This window comes from Anolis sagrei, chromosome Y, assembly GCF_037176765.1.
Source record: "Anolis sagrei isolate rAnoSag1 chromosome Y, rAnoSag1.mat, whole genome shotgun sequence".
In the NCBI taxonomy this organism is placed as follows: domain Eukaryota; kingdom Metazoa; phylum Chordata; class Lepidosauria; order Squamata; family Dactyloidae; genus Anolis; species Anolis sagrei.
The window spans coordinates 24,148,997-24,163,286 of record NC_090035.1 but is presented as its reverse complement, the minus strand read 5'-3'; the positions used below and the strand labels follow the sequence as shown (position 1 = coordinate 24,163,286).

The 14,290-nt window shown below is 43.4% G+C and overlaps 1 protein-coding gene across 1 annotated transcript; it reads left to right on the top strand.

Annotated features, from left to right (window-relative positions):
- The first annotated feature begins 547 nt into the window (after positions 1–547).
- Positions 548–1,840, top strand: LOC132761172 (uncharacterized). Its single transcript, XM_060753810.2, has one exon. It carries the CDS (start codon positions 548–550, stop codon positions 1,838–1,840), a length of 1,293 nt encoding a protein of 430 aa, XP_060609793.2.
- The last annotated feature ends 12,450 nt before the right edge of the window (positions 1,841–14,290 follow it).

Below are 14,290 nucleotides of genomic sequence, written 5' to 3'. Positions count from 1 at the left end.
GTCAGATCCCATACCTTTCTCCTTTTTTGTGTATTAGTTGTCCATTTGTCTGAACATGGGAGGGTCTGTTAGCAGCTAGCCAAAAACTCCTTTAGAGTTCATGTTAGCACACTTTGACAAAAGCTTTGGAAAGCTAGACTATGGAGAACCACTAAGGCCCAGTAGATTGCAAACTTTATGCCAAAAGGAATGGGTTAAATTTAGCGTAGGTTGGCCAGAAGAGGGCACTCTTGATCAACAAATCATTGCTAGTGTCTATGATAGAGCAAGAGGAGCAAATCCTTTTGAGGGAAGTTATCCCACACATATCCCCTATATCCTAGCTTGGGGAGATGTGGTGCGCCAAATGCCAGAATGGCTGAAGCCTTGTGCTTTAGCACATTGCAAAACTCTCCTAGCACAAAAAACTAAAGCTCCTATTCTGCCATGCCCTGTTGAGGAGGAAATAAATGCACCTCCTCCTTATTCAACTGGGGAGCTCATAGCCCCCCAGGCCCCTGCAATTCCAGCCCTTGATCCAGCAGCAGTAAGCCCTCCAACGCACCCTATGGCCCCAGCACAACTGTACCCAGATCTCCCTGAAGATTTAGATGATGACACAGACTCTACTATGACTGAGTCTTCTTCAACTCCATCCCCTGAAAAAGAATCCCTACAGGCAAAGGCACCAATGAAAGCAGCAAAAGGCCATGAGCATAACTTAAGGAATATGGACAAGGCAAACAAGAAATTGGCTACAGTAATGCCCCTTCGTCAAGTGAAGGAATTCATAGGGACCCAAGTTGAAGGTGGACAACAAGTGCCTCGGTTCTGGCCAGCTTTTACGCATGTGCCATTTACCAGCTCAGATCTTTTCAATTGGAAAACACACACCACCCCCTTCTCTACAGATCCAGGACCAATGACAGATGTTTTCACTAATATTGTCAATACACATGACCCTACATGGCAGGACTGTCAGCAGTTGATGATGTCCCTCCTTACTACGGAGGAACGTAAAAGGGTCTTAGCAGCTATGAAGCGGCAGACTGAGGCTAGGAGAAATGCTGCGGATAACCTAGTTGACTACATGAGGGAGAATTGTCCAGAGACTGATCCACAATGGGATCCTAATACAGCAGACCAATTAGCTCGAATTCGTCAGTATGGCCAGTTAATGATCCAAGGCCTTGCAGAAGCTGGGAAAAAGCCTACCAACTTATCTAAAGTAAGAGAAATAAAGCAAGGTGCCGATGAAAGCCCAGGCGCCTACCTGGAAAGGCTGTTAAGTGCCTACAGACAATATACGCCTTTCGATCCCACAGAGGAAGCCAATAGAAACATGGTGAATGCAACTTTCGTAGAACACAGCGCCCCAGATATTAGAAAAAAGCTACAGAAATTTGATGGGTTTGCTGGAATGAACATGTCTCAATTAATTGAAATTGCTAATAGAGTCATGGCAAATAGGGATCAGGAAGAGAAGAGGGATAAACAGAGGCAGATGAGAGCTCAAGCCGTTTGCTTGGCTGCAGCACTGAGGGAATGGAACCCAGAAATAAGGCAAAGCAGAGGGCGAAGCAGAGGGCGAAGCAGGGGGCGAAGTTATGGGCCAGGAAGAGGACAGCCCCTTGGGCAGGACCAATGTTCCAACTGTAAACAATGGGGACATTGGAGGAGAGATTGCCCCCAGATAAGAAGAGGGAGAGGAAGAGGACACCCACAAGAGCAGAGAGGAAGAGGAAGTGAGATGCCCGGGAGACAGAGACCCTTCTATCAAGAAGCACGTGGGCAGCCAGAGGAAGAAGGATTCATTGGATTGGCCGGAGGCCCCCAATGGTCAGGGCCAGAAGAGGACTGAAGCCAGTCCGGGGTTCTAACCTTAGGATCCAGGGAACCCTTGGTCAAGGCAAAAGTAGGATCCCAAGAAATAACATTCCTAGTTGACACAGGAGCGGAAAAATCAGTAGTTACCACCCCATTGGCCCCCATAACTCAGCAAACCATAAAAGTTATGGGAGCAACAGGAGATCAATGTCTCCGACCCTTTCTACAGGAAAGAAGATGTCAGCTAGCAAATAAAGAAGTCACCCACAGCTTTCTATATATGCCTAACTGCCCAGTTCCATTGCTGGGAAGGGACATGCTGTGCAAACTAAAAGCAAAGCTATCATTTGAAGAAGATGGATCTGCTAAGATGGCTGTAGGAAGAACCACAGGCCTTTTGCACCTCACCTGCCCTATGGAGGAGGAATGGAGGCTGCTAGTAGTTAAAAAGGGCTCAGAGAACAATGAATGGGAAAAGTTTGAAACTCCTGAGGTATGGGCAGAAGATAACCCCCCAGGCATGGCCAAATACATACCTCCAGTCGTAGTAGAGTTAATCCCAGGAGCCCGTCCAGTCAGTCTAAAGCAGTATCCAATTCCCAGACCAGCCATAAAGGGAATCCAAAAGCATTTGGACCGTCTGTGGCAGCATGGCATTATAACAAAATGCCAGTCTCCATGGAATACACCCCTCCTTCCAAACAAGAAGCCAGGTACCACAGATGATTTTCGCCCTGTTCAAGACCTTAGGGAAGTCAACAAGGCAACAGTTACCTTGCACCCAGTTGTGCCAAATCCTTATGTGATATTGGGACTCATACCAGCAGAGGCCACCCATTTTACTAGCGCTTTACTACAGCACTGTGAATTTCAAAATCGCCTGATGTCATCGCGGTTGTCATTTTTGGTAATGCTGATAGTCCTCTCTGTTAATACTACTCAAATGCACTTTACTGGAAGCAAGGATGGGGCGGACCCTAGGGGTTTAGAGTTTTATAACCACAACAATGTCTGTTATGATTATTATGCATTAACATCTGATACCGCAAGTGAGGAAGTGAGAGGGAACTCCCCTGGGACGGATGGTTCTATGGGTGTGGGGGCTGCTATAGAGGTGGTGACAGGTAGAGGAAGATACGGGAAAGGGAGAACAAACTACTCAATCCGATCCAAAATTTTCAGCAATAATTTGGCAAACCTAAAATGCTCTAAGAATGTAAGACAAAAACAAATCCGGCCCAAAATTTACAATAGAACATTGGCAATCCCAAAGATTACCCATATTACAACTTCACAATCAATTCGGCCTGAAAATAATAGGAATATTTTGGCGATTCCAAAAAAAAATCCTCCCGACAAGATACAACTGAGATGTCAGGATGGTGGTCCTTCTGGGCTAAGGGTGGTGCTGTTCAATGCCAGGTCGGTAAATGGGAAGTCCTCCATTATTCGAGATCTAATTCAGGAGGAACAGGCCGACCTGGCATGTATAACGGAGACCTGGCTGGATGAGGGGGGAGGTGTGAACCTCTCCCAGCTTTGCCCGCCAGGTTACTCTGTCCAGCACCAGCCAAGGCCCGGAGGGCGGGGAGGAGGAGTGGCAGTGGTCTATAAGGTTTGTATTCCCCTAATCAGGTGCCCCATCCCACAATCATCTACATTTGAGTGTGCCGGCTTCAGGTTAGGTGACTGGGACAGGATAGGGATTCTGTTAGTGTACCGACCACCCCGCTGCACGACAGTCTCCCTTCCTGAGCTAGCAGGAGTGGTCTCGGACATGGCATTGAGCTCCCAGCGGCTTATAGTCCTGGGGGATTTCAATGTTCATGCCGAGACTGCTCTGTCAGGTGCAGCTCAGGACTTTATGGCCACCATGACAACCATGGGCCTGTCCCAACTAGTATCTGGTCCCACCCATATCGCTGGGCACACACTGGATTTGGTCTTTTCGCAGGGATGGGGTGATAGTATCGGGGTGGAGGAGCTAACCATCGCTCCTTTGTCATGGACCGATCACCACCTGATTAGGTTTAGACTGACTGCTCCTCCCAACCTCCGCAGGGGTGGTGGACCCATTAGAATGGTCCGCCCCAGGAGACTTATGGATCCTAGTGGTTTCCTGATGGCTCTTGGGGAATTTCCCACCTCCCTGGCTGGCGACCCTGTCGATGCCTTGGTCTCTCACTGGAACACCGAGATGACTAGGGCAATCGACACAATCGCTCCAGAACGCCCCCTCTCGAGTAACCGAGCTAACCCGGCTTCTTGGTTTACTGAGGAGCTGGCAGCAATGAAGCGAAAGAAGAGGTGGCTAGAGCACGTGTGGCGCAGTAACCCGACTAAATCAACCCAAACACATCTGAATACCTTCTTAAGGTCCTACGGTGTGGCAATAGAGGCAGCACAAAAAACATCTTTCGCTGCTAATATTGCATCTGCGAAGAATCGTCCAGCTGATCACTTCCGGTGGAGGCAAGCATGGAGGCTGCAGCAGCTTGCTGAAGCTCCTGAAGCTCAGAGCTGTAAACCTCTCCCACAGGGTCGGGGACCAATATTTCCCCCCAACGACGATGGACAAGGTCGTGTTGGCACTTCTTTCAAGGTACACAAGCGGCAAGGGACCTTGGTAGGAACCCTGCTAGCAGCAACAACCTTGAAGATAAGATAAGACCCGGGACGAGGACGCCGACCTAATAGGAACGGCATGCGGCCTACTGCCTCCATAAACTATTTAATTACTTAACTGCAAAAAGAAAGAAGAATGCAAGAGAGATAAGGGAAACAGAGGAAAAAAGGAAGAAGAAGAATTTATTGAAATAAGTTACCCATAGAAGCTGCAGAGAAGAGTAAATAAAAAACAAGCCAAAGCAGTCGGAGGAGCCACAAAAAGCAAGGGAAGGCTGGAAAGAGTCGAAAAGGCTGAGGAAGGAAGGGAAGGCTGGAACAAAGCCAAAAAGCTGAAAAGCTGAAAAAGAAATAAAGGGAAACGAAGCTAGAAGGACAAAAGGTGGCAAAAAACACAGCACAGCAAGACGAAGATCACTAAAGAGAGAGGAAAGAGAACTGAGGAAGGCCAAACTACTACACCAGTACTACGGAGAGCAGTAGAAGGGAATAACAAACACCGGATTGGAAGCAACCTTGGCGTGGGGGGAATGAGAAGAAAACTGCAAAGTTGGAGCTTGTGAAGCTTAATGGAGGCGGTAGGCTGCTGACACTCCTCTCCGCTAATTTACTAACTTACACACTACCAAGCTACTGGGAGAGTAGAGTGAGGAGAGTGAAGCTGGAAGCTAACCTTGACGAAGGAAAAAAAAAGAGAAGAAAACAGCAAAGGTAATCAACCCAGCTCAATAAATAGGTTTAAAATTAATACCTAAACATATTAAGATTGAATTTGTTTAATATATGTAACTGTATTTAATGGTACTTATATTTAATTAAACTCTCATTATATTAAATTAAGTTATATTGAGTAAGGTAAATCTTTATAGGTTATATGTCATATCTCATATGTAGGATACTCCCAAAAAGACCTGTGTAATGAATGGCTGTATGTAATCGTGACAATATATAGTAGGAGCTAGCGCAATTGAATAACTGGAATAGCACTTTAAAGCACTTTAAAGCGTACTAGCACCTGATAAAATTGATGATGATTGTAATCATTGTGAATAGACCATTGTAAAAGTAGATGTAGGGCTCTACACTTGGTTGTAAAGAAAGAAGAAAGAAGAGAAGCAGGAATAACCAGAAGAATATACTAGACAAAGAAATAGGACGGGAAGGCGAATTAGAAGTGTTGGAAACCAGGCATAGCCGGATAAGAGGAACGCAAACTTGGTGAAGGCTGGAAGGAATAACTAAATTAAACAAATAAATAAGGAAGTTAGAACTGACAGCAAACTCGATTGGGAATATACTAACTACTGAGGACCCGCAATATAAAAGGGAAAAAGATGGAACAAATGCTAGCAACAAAAGGCAATAAATTGCCACAAGGAAGAAGACACTCCCTACAGGGAGAAAAACTACAGAAAATGATAGGGGAAAAAGTTGAGAAAGCCCAAGAAGAGTCATCCACTGCGGGCATAATGGCAGAGCTAATTAAAATCCAAGAGGCACAAGGAAAATTACAAGAGACACAAGAAAAAATACAAGCATCCCAAAAGAAGATGGAATCCAAATTGGAGAAGATGATAAAAGATGAAATGGGGAAACTAGGAGAGGAAATTAAAGAAGAAATACAGGCTGTCAAAACAGAGATGAATACGATGCAAAAAGAAATCAATGACATAAAAAAGGAGAATGTGGCACAGAAGAAAACTGTGGAAAAAACAAATAAAAGAGTGGACAAATTGGAAGAGCTAACCGAAAAAATAAATAAAATGCAAGAAAGAACAGATAGAAACGAAACAGAGTATCAAATCAGAATTAGGAACATTGAAGAAAATGAACAAGACAACCTAAGGAATACAGTAATTGAAATTACAGCAAAGATTCTAGATGTGTCGACTCAAGAGATGGACAAAAATATAGACAGAGTGTACAGAGTGCAAACGATGTATGCAAAAAAGAAAGGGACGGCAAGAGACATCGTGGCCCACCTAGCAAGAAAACATCTAAGGGACCAAATTATAAAAAATAATACCAGAGAACCTACAACTTACAAAGGCAAGAAAGTGATCATCTTAAAGGAAATATCAATCTCGGACTTGAGTAAAAGAAAACAATACTATTTTCTAACAGATGAATTAAAAAAGTTACATATAAAATTTAGATGGGAAAGGACAGAGGGCATAATGGCTACCTACAATGAAGAAAAACAATGGATAACATCGGTAGAAAAAGCCAAGACTTTTTACCAAAAAATTAAGGAAGACCAAGAGGACAAAAAAAAGAAAGCGGGAAGACAACCAGCCAGGGAAGAAGAGAGAGAAGCGGATAGAGAAGATATGGAGATAACAAATACACTAGACCCAACCAAAAGGAATAAAGGTGAAAAAAGAGCCAGAGAAACCTCCCCAGAGGATTATGGCAAACAAGGAATGAAGGACATAGTAACTAAGGACTTATCAGATATAAAATTGGATGATGGCGTTTAAAATTATATCGAATAATGTTAACGGGCTGAACAGCCCGAATAAAAGGAAATTAATAAGCAATATGTTTAAGAGTTTAAAGTGCGACGTAGTAGCGATGCAGGAAACGCACATCATGCAAAAACACTCTGCACACCTGCAAAATAAATATCTAGGAAAGCTATTTTATTCATCAGCGCCCCAAAAAAAGAGAGGGGTGGCATTATATATTAAAGAAAATCTGGAACCCGAATTGGCTTTTAAGGATAGTGATGGGAGGATGGTAGGTGTGAAATGCAAAGTAAAGGGGTTAAATGTACTTATATGTAATATATATGCCCCCAACGGAGCTAAGTCCAACTATGTTAAAGCCCTAAAGAAAGAACTAACGGAACATAGGATGGAAAATATCATAATTCTAGGGGATTTTAACGGAGTATTGGATAACAAAATAGACAGATCCGGAAAGAGAACGAGAGGGGGGGACCCGAAAGGAGGGAACCTACCAGCAGCCTTTATACAGATACAAAAAGAGTTCCATCTCCAAGACATATGGCGAACATTGAACCCAGAAGCAAGGGATTACACTTTCTTTTCAAATAGACACGAGACATGGTCTCGTATCGACATGTGCTGGATGTCCAAATCTTTAGTTATAAAAACCAAGAAGATAACAATAATGCCTAGAACGCTCACGGACCACTGTCCACTGAAGCTCGAAATGGTAATTAGTCACAAAGAGAAAAGATGGAGATTAAATGACTGGCTAATACAATCAGAGGAGGACATAAAACATAATAAGAACATATTAAAGGAATATTTCGAGAACAATATGGGCAAAGGAACTAAGTTAGGAATAGTGTGGGACGCTAGCAAGGCGGTTATCCGGGGACATCTAATACAGCAAGGAGCCATCAAAAGCAAAAAAAGAAAAGAGGAACAGGAAAAATTGGTAGAGAAGCTAAAAGCTAAAGAAGACACACTAAAGAAAAGACCAGGAAATAAAAAACTTCAATTAGAAATAGAATTGTTAAGGAAGGAAGTGAACGAGGCACAGATAATTCAAATGGCCAGGAAATTGAAATATTTAAAGGCCCAATTTTTTGCTAAGGCCAATAAGCCGGGCAAATTCCTGGCAAGTAAGTTGGCGAAGAGAAGACAACAAAAGTTCATAACACAAATAATAGAAGAAGGTAAGATCTACTCAAAAGAAAGAGAGATTGCAGATCAATTCAGAAAATACTACCAAACATTGTACAAAAAAGATGAAGTTACAAAAGAGGATATAATGAAGTATATTTTAGACCAAAAAGTTTCTAAAATATCAGATATAGAAAGAGAATCATTAAACAAACCAATAGAAGAGGATGAAATAGTAAGAGCAATAAAGAGGATGGCCAACAATAAGGCCCCGGGCCCGGATGGGCTGACAGCAATGTATTATAAAACTTTTAGAGAAGAACTAATTAACTGTTTGAAAGAAATAATGAATGGCATCCTGAGTGGGGAAGAAATGCCGGAGACCTGGCATGAAGGTTATATATCGCTAATACATAAAGAAAACACAGAGGCTACACAACTTAAAAACTACCGGCCCATCACCCTGCTAAATTGCGATTGTAAGTTATTTACAAGCATATTAGCTGAAAGATTTAAGCTACTACTAAATGGGAAAATCAGAGAAGACCAAAGAGGCTTCTTACCGGGCAGACTAATGAGAGACAATGTAAGGACAATACTTAATGTTATAGAGTACTATGAGAAAAACCGCCAAAAGGAAGTAGGATTGCTTTTTCTTGATGCAGAAAAAGCTTTCGATCAAACAAACTGGGACTTCCTATATCTAATGTTAAAGGAGTTGGATATTGGCTACTCTATATTAAGCGCAGTTAAGACAATTTATTCAAGACAGACAGCAAAAGTACTAGTAAATGGCCTGCGCACAGAAAATATTGAGATAGAAAGAGGGGTGCGACAAGGGTGCCCCCTGTCCCCTTTATTGTTTATCTTAGTGCTAGAAGTCCTGTTAGAAGATTTAAGAAATGACAAAGAACTAAAAGGTCTTAAAATTAGAACGGAAGAATACAAAACTTTAGCTTTCGCAGACGATGTGGTCTGTATTATGGAAAATCCAGTAGAATCCATTCAAAGATGGATACTAAAAATCGAAAAATTTGGGAAACTTGCTGGGTTGAAGATAAATAGGAATAAAACAAAAATTATTACAAAAAATGTCAAGATAGAGAGAAAGGAGAAAATCTTTATGAACTCAGGAATAGAAGTGGCAAATAAAGTCAGATATTTGGGCATCATAATCTCATCCTCTAATATACATCTGTTTAGGGACAATTATGACAAGGTATGGAGTAGTATACAAAAGAAGTTTAAAAACTGGAAGTACCTAAATTTGTCCATACTTGGGAAGATTGCAGCCATCAAGATGAGCGTGTTGCCTCAGATGTTACACCTGTTCCAAATGATTCCAATTATCAAGACGAACTCATGCTTTCAAAAATGGAACAAAGATATTAGGAACTTCATATGGGATGGAAGAAAGGCAAGGATAAAATTTAAAAATCTTACGGACGCTAAAAACAGGGGAGGATGGGGACTACCAGATATACAGTTATACTTTGAAGCCTGCGCGTTATCGTGGGTTAAAATATGGGCCACTTTAGAGCAAAAGAAAATGTTGACATTAGAAGGCCACGATATAAGAAGAGGGTGGCACGCCTACCTTTGTTATGGGAAAGCGAAAATAGAATACAACTTTACCAATCACTATGTCAGAGCCGCCCTATTGAAAATCTGGAATAAATATAAAAATGTCATGTACCCTCAAATACCCATGTGGACGTCGCCAGTTGAGGCTCATCACAAAAGAGAAATACCGAAAAACAGATGGCTCAATTACAGACAATTGCTGACAAAAATTAACAACGAATGGCACCTGAGATCAATGGAAGAACTGAAGGGAGAAGACAAAGAAATAAACTGGTTACAATATATGCAAATCAAACAGTGCTTCAAGGAAGATCTAAAGGTTGGGTTCAGTGAAAAAGAAAGCTGCTGGGATATAATCATGAAAAAAGACAAAAAATTGATTAGATTATTATATAAGAACTTGCTTGAATGGAACACTGAGAGGGAGGTGGTAAAAGAGAATATGGTCAAGTGGGCTAGGGACGTAGGTCACTCCATCTTATTAAGTGAATGGGAGCAAGCATGGAAAACCAAACTGAAGTACACCAAATCCATCAATATTGTTGAGAACTGGTTTAAGGTTTTCTATAGGTGGCATCTGACTCCGGTCCAACTAGCCAAGTTTAGCAAAAACCCTAATAACCGATGCTGGAGGTGCGGAAAAGAAGCTGGCACTTATTTTCATATGTATTGGAGCTGCAAAAAAATAAAAGCTTTCTGGAAAATGATACACGAACATACACAAATCATTATAAAAACGAAATTTGACATAAAACCCGAATACTACCTACTAAATATAATGGAAATCGGGCTAGGGAAAAATGAAGAAAAAATCTTTTTCTATTTATCATCGGCGGCTAGAATACTAATAGCGCAAAAATGGAAAAGTAAAGAGATTCCCTCCAAAGAAGAATGGATAAAGAAGATAATAGACTACAGGAACTGTGATAGCCTATCGTGCTTACTAGAGGAGCAGAATAAGAACAAACAAACAAATTGGAAATACCTTAAAGAATACCTAAAAGGAAAAATCAAACTGGACATATAAATTTCTATGGGGAAAGAAACAAGAATTACGAGAAGAAGGCAAAAGAATAAAGGAGACAAGCAACTACCCTCTGTGGACTGAACGGAAGTTGTATATACATGTGTGTATACCCCTACCCCAACAACCCCTCCCACTATCTTCTCATCCCCCTCCTTTCCCCACCCATACCCACCCACAATTCTGTCCTTCACAATCTGTCTAAATTCTGTGACTTTCTATCACAATGATTGTTCCCCCTCTTTCGTTGTAAAGAAAAAACTGTATAAAAATATCAATAAAAAAAAAATAAAAAAAAAAAATAAAGGGACAAAAAAAAAAAAAAAAAAAAAAGAATCGTCCAGCTGAGCTCTTTCGAGTTGTCAGGGGTCTGTTAAATCCGCCAAAAAGCGAGATCCCTGACAGCTCTGGAGCGTTTGCTCGATTTTTCGTAGATAAAATTGGGCGGATTCGGTTGGGTTTTGACACCACTTTACCTGCAGTCTCTGAGAATGTAACGAGAGCATCTGCTTGTCAAGTTTTGTTGGATTCTTTTCAATTAGTTCAGCTTGAGGATGTGGACAGGATCCTTGGAGAGGTGCGGCCTACCACATGCATCCTAGACCCCAGTCCATCCTGGCTTATAAAAGAAGCCAGAGGGGGTTTGGCGGAGTGGGTGAAGGTGGTGGTTAATGCCTCCTTACAGGAGGGCAAGATTCCAGCGAGCCTAAAACAGGCTATTATCAAACTGCTGTTGAAAAAACCATCACTGGACCCCACTCAATTAGACAACTATCGGCCAGTTTCCAATCTCCCCTATTTGGGCAAAGTCCTGGAACGTGTGGTGGCAGCTCAACTCCAGGGATTTCTGGTAGACACTGATTATCTTGATCCGGCACAGTCTGGCTTTAGACCGGGACATGGAACGGAAACAGCCTTGGTCGCCTTGGTAGATGATCTGCGCAGGGAACTGGACAGGGGGAGTGTGTCCCTGTTAGTTCTCCTGGACCTCTCAGCGGCCTTCGATACCGTCGATCACGGTATCCTTCTGGGACGACTCACAGAAATGGGACTTGGGGGTACTGCTTTGCAGTGGCTCCGGTCATTTCTTGAGGGACGGTCCCAGAAGGTGTTACTGGGTGACACCTGTTCGGCTCCACAACCATTGTCGTGTGGAGTCCCTCAGGGATCTATTCTGTCCCCAATGTTGTTTAACATCTACATGAAGCCGCTGGGGGAGATCATTCGGAGTTTCGGACTGCGGTGTTATCTCTATGCAGATGATGTCCAGATCTGTCACTCCTTTCCGCCTGTCACCAAGGAGGCTGTCCAGACCTTGAATCGGTGTCTAGCTGCTGTGTCAGACTGGATGAGAGCTAACAAATTGAAATTGAATCCAGACAAGACAGAGGTCCTACTGGTCAGTCGGAAGGCCGAACAGGGTATAGGGTTACAGCCTGTGCTGGATGGGGTTACACTCCCCCTGAAGACGCAGGTTCGCAGCTTGGGAGTGATCCTGGACTCGCCGCTGAGCCTGGAACCCCAGGTCTCGGCGGTGGCCGGGAGAGCTTTTGCGCAATTAAAACTTGTGCACCAGTTGCGCCCGTACCTTGGGAAGTCTGATCTGGCCACGGTGGTCCACGCTCTTGTTACATCCTGGATAGACTACTGCAACGCGCTCTACGTGGGGTTGCCCTTGAAGACTGTTCGGAAACTCCAACTAGTCCAGCGTGCGGCAGCCAGATTGCTCACCGGAGCGACATACAGGGAGCATACCACCCCCCTGTTGTGCCAGCTCCACTGGCTGCCGGTTCAATTCCGAGCACAATTCAAGGTGCTGGTCTTAACCTACAAAACCCTATACGGTTCTGGTCCAGTGTATCTGTCCGAACGTATCTCCCTCTACGTCCCACCTCGGAGTTTGAGATCATCTGGGGAGGCCCTGCTCTCGACCCCACCACTCTCACAAGTGAGGCTGGTGGGGACGAGAAGCAGAGCCTTCTCAGTCGTGGCCCCCCACCTGTGGAATTCACTCCCGGGGGAAATCAGAACAGCACCAACCCTCCTCTCCTTCAGGAGGAGGGTGAAGACATGGCTGTGGAACCAGGCCTTTGGGCAACCAGGCAATTAGACAATGACAACCAAATAAGACAATCAGATGTGTAAGATCGGCAGGATTGTCGAAATGGAACCAAAACAGATCTTTGAGTTAATTGTACACTGATGGGTAGGAGGAAGTTCCAGGTTTGTATTGTTTTTACTGATTTTATCATTTTACTGATTTTATTGGATAATGTTGAATTGTGGGAATTTGTACTGTTATATTTTTTGTGATGATTGTTTGTGTAGCAGGCGTCTAAGTGCGCCTTGCAGCTGTAAGCCGCCCTGGGTCCCCTTCGGGGTGAGAAGGGCGGGGTACAAGAACCACAAATAAATAAATAAATAAATTTTACAGTCCTTGATCTTAAAGACGCTTTTTTCTCCATAAGGTTAGCCCCCCAAAGCCAGCTGTTGTTTGCTTTTGAATGGGAAGACCCAGCCACGGGAGCAAAACAACAATATTCGTGGGCAAGATTGCCTCAAGGTTATAAAAATTCTCCAACGATATTTGGAACTTCCCTAGCAAAAGATTTGGAGGACTTTCATTCTGACCCAGAAAAGACTGTCCTTTTGCAATATGTAGATGATTTACTTTTGGCCTCCACCTCAATGTAAGAGAGTTGGGGTGCCACCAAGCGGCTACTCCAATTACTTTGCCATAAGGGATATAAAGTATCAAGGACCAAGGCCCAGCTGTGCAAAACAGAGGTCAAATACTTAGGATTCCAAATAAAACAAGGATTTAGAAGCCTAGGAACTGAACGAAAGCAAGCCATCTGCCAAATCCCAGTCCCCACTACGAGGAAGAGAGTCCGCGAATTTTTAGGGGCAGCGGGATTTTGTAGACTTTGGATTCCTGGCTATGCAGTATTGGCAAGACCTTTGTACCAAGTTACAAAGGGGGGTGAAAAAGAACCCTTTAAATGGACACAAGAACAGGATGAGGCTTTTCAGCAAATAAAGTCAGCCCTGATGACAGCGCCAGCTTTGGGCCTACCTGATGTAACTAAACCCTTCACTCTTTATGTTGCTGAAAAAGAGGGTGTAGCTGTTGGCGTTTTAACACAGACTTTGGGCTCCTGACCACGACCAGTGGCCTATTTGTCTAAACAGCTAGACATGGTAGCAAAAGGATGGCCCCCATGTCTACGTGCAGTAGCAGCTGCTGCCTTAGTAGCTGAAGAAGCCTGGAAGTTGACCCTAGGACAAGATTTGACCATCAAGGCCCCGCATGAGGTAGTGACATTGTTAGAGCACAAAGGACACCATTGGCTTACCACCTCCAGGATGCTGAAATACCAGACTTTGTTATGTGAGAACCCTCACATTAAAGTTCAGCAATGCACTACTTTGAATCCTGCTACCCTCCTACCTGTAGATCCCCATATGGAGAAACATCATAGCTGTATTGAAGTAATGGACACAGTATATGCCAGTCGACCTGATTTGACTGATGTTCCATTGCAAGGAGCTCAGCTCACCATATACACTGATGGCAGTAGCTATATGGAAGAAGGGGAACGAAAAGCAGGATATGCAATAGTTACCATCAAAGAAATATTGGAAGCAAATCCAC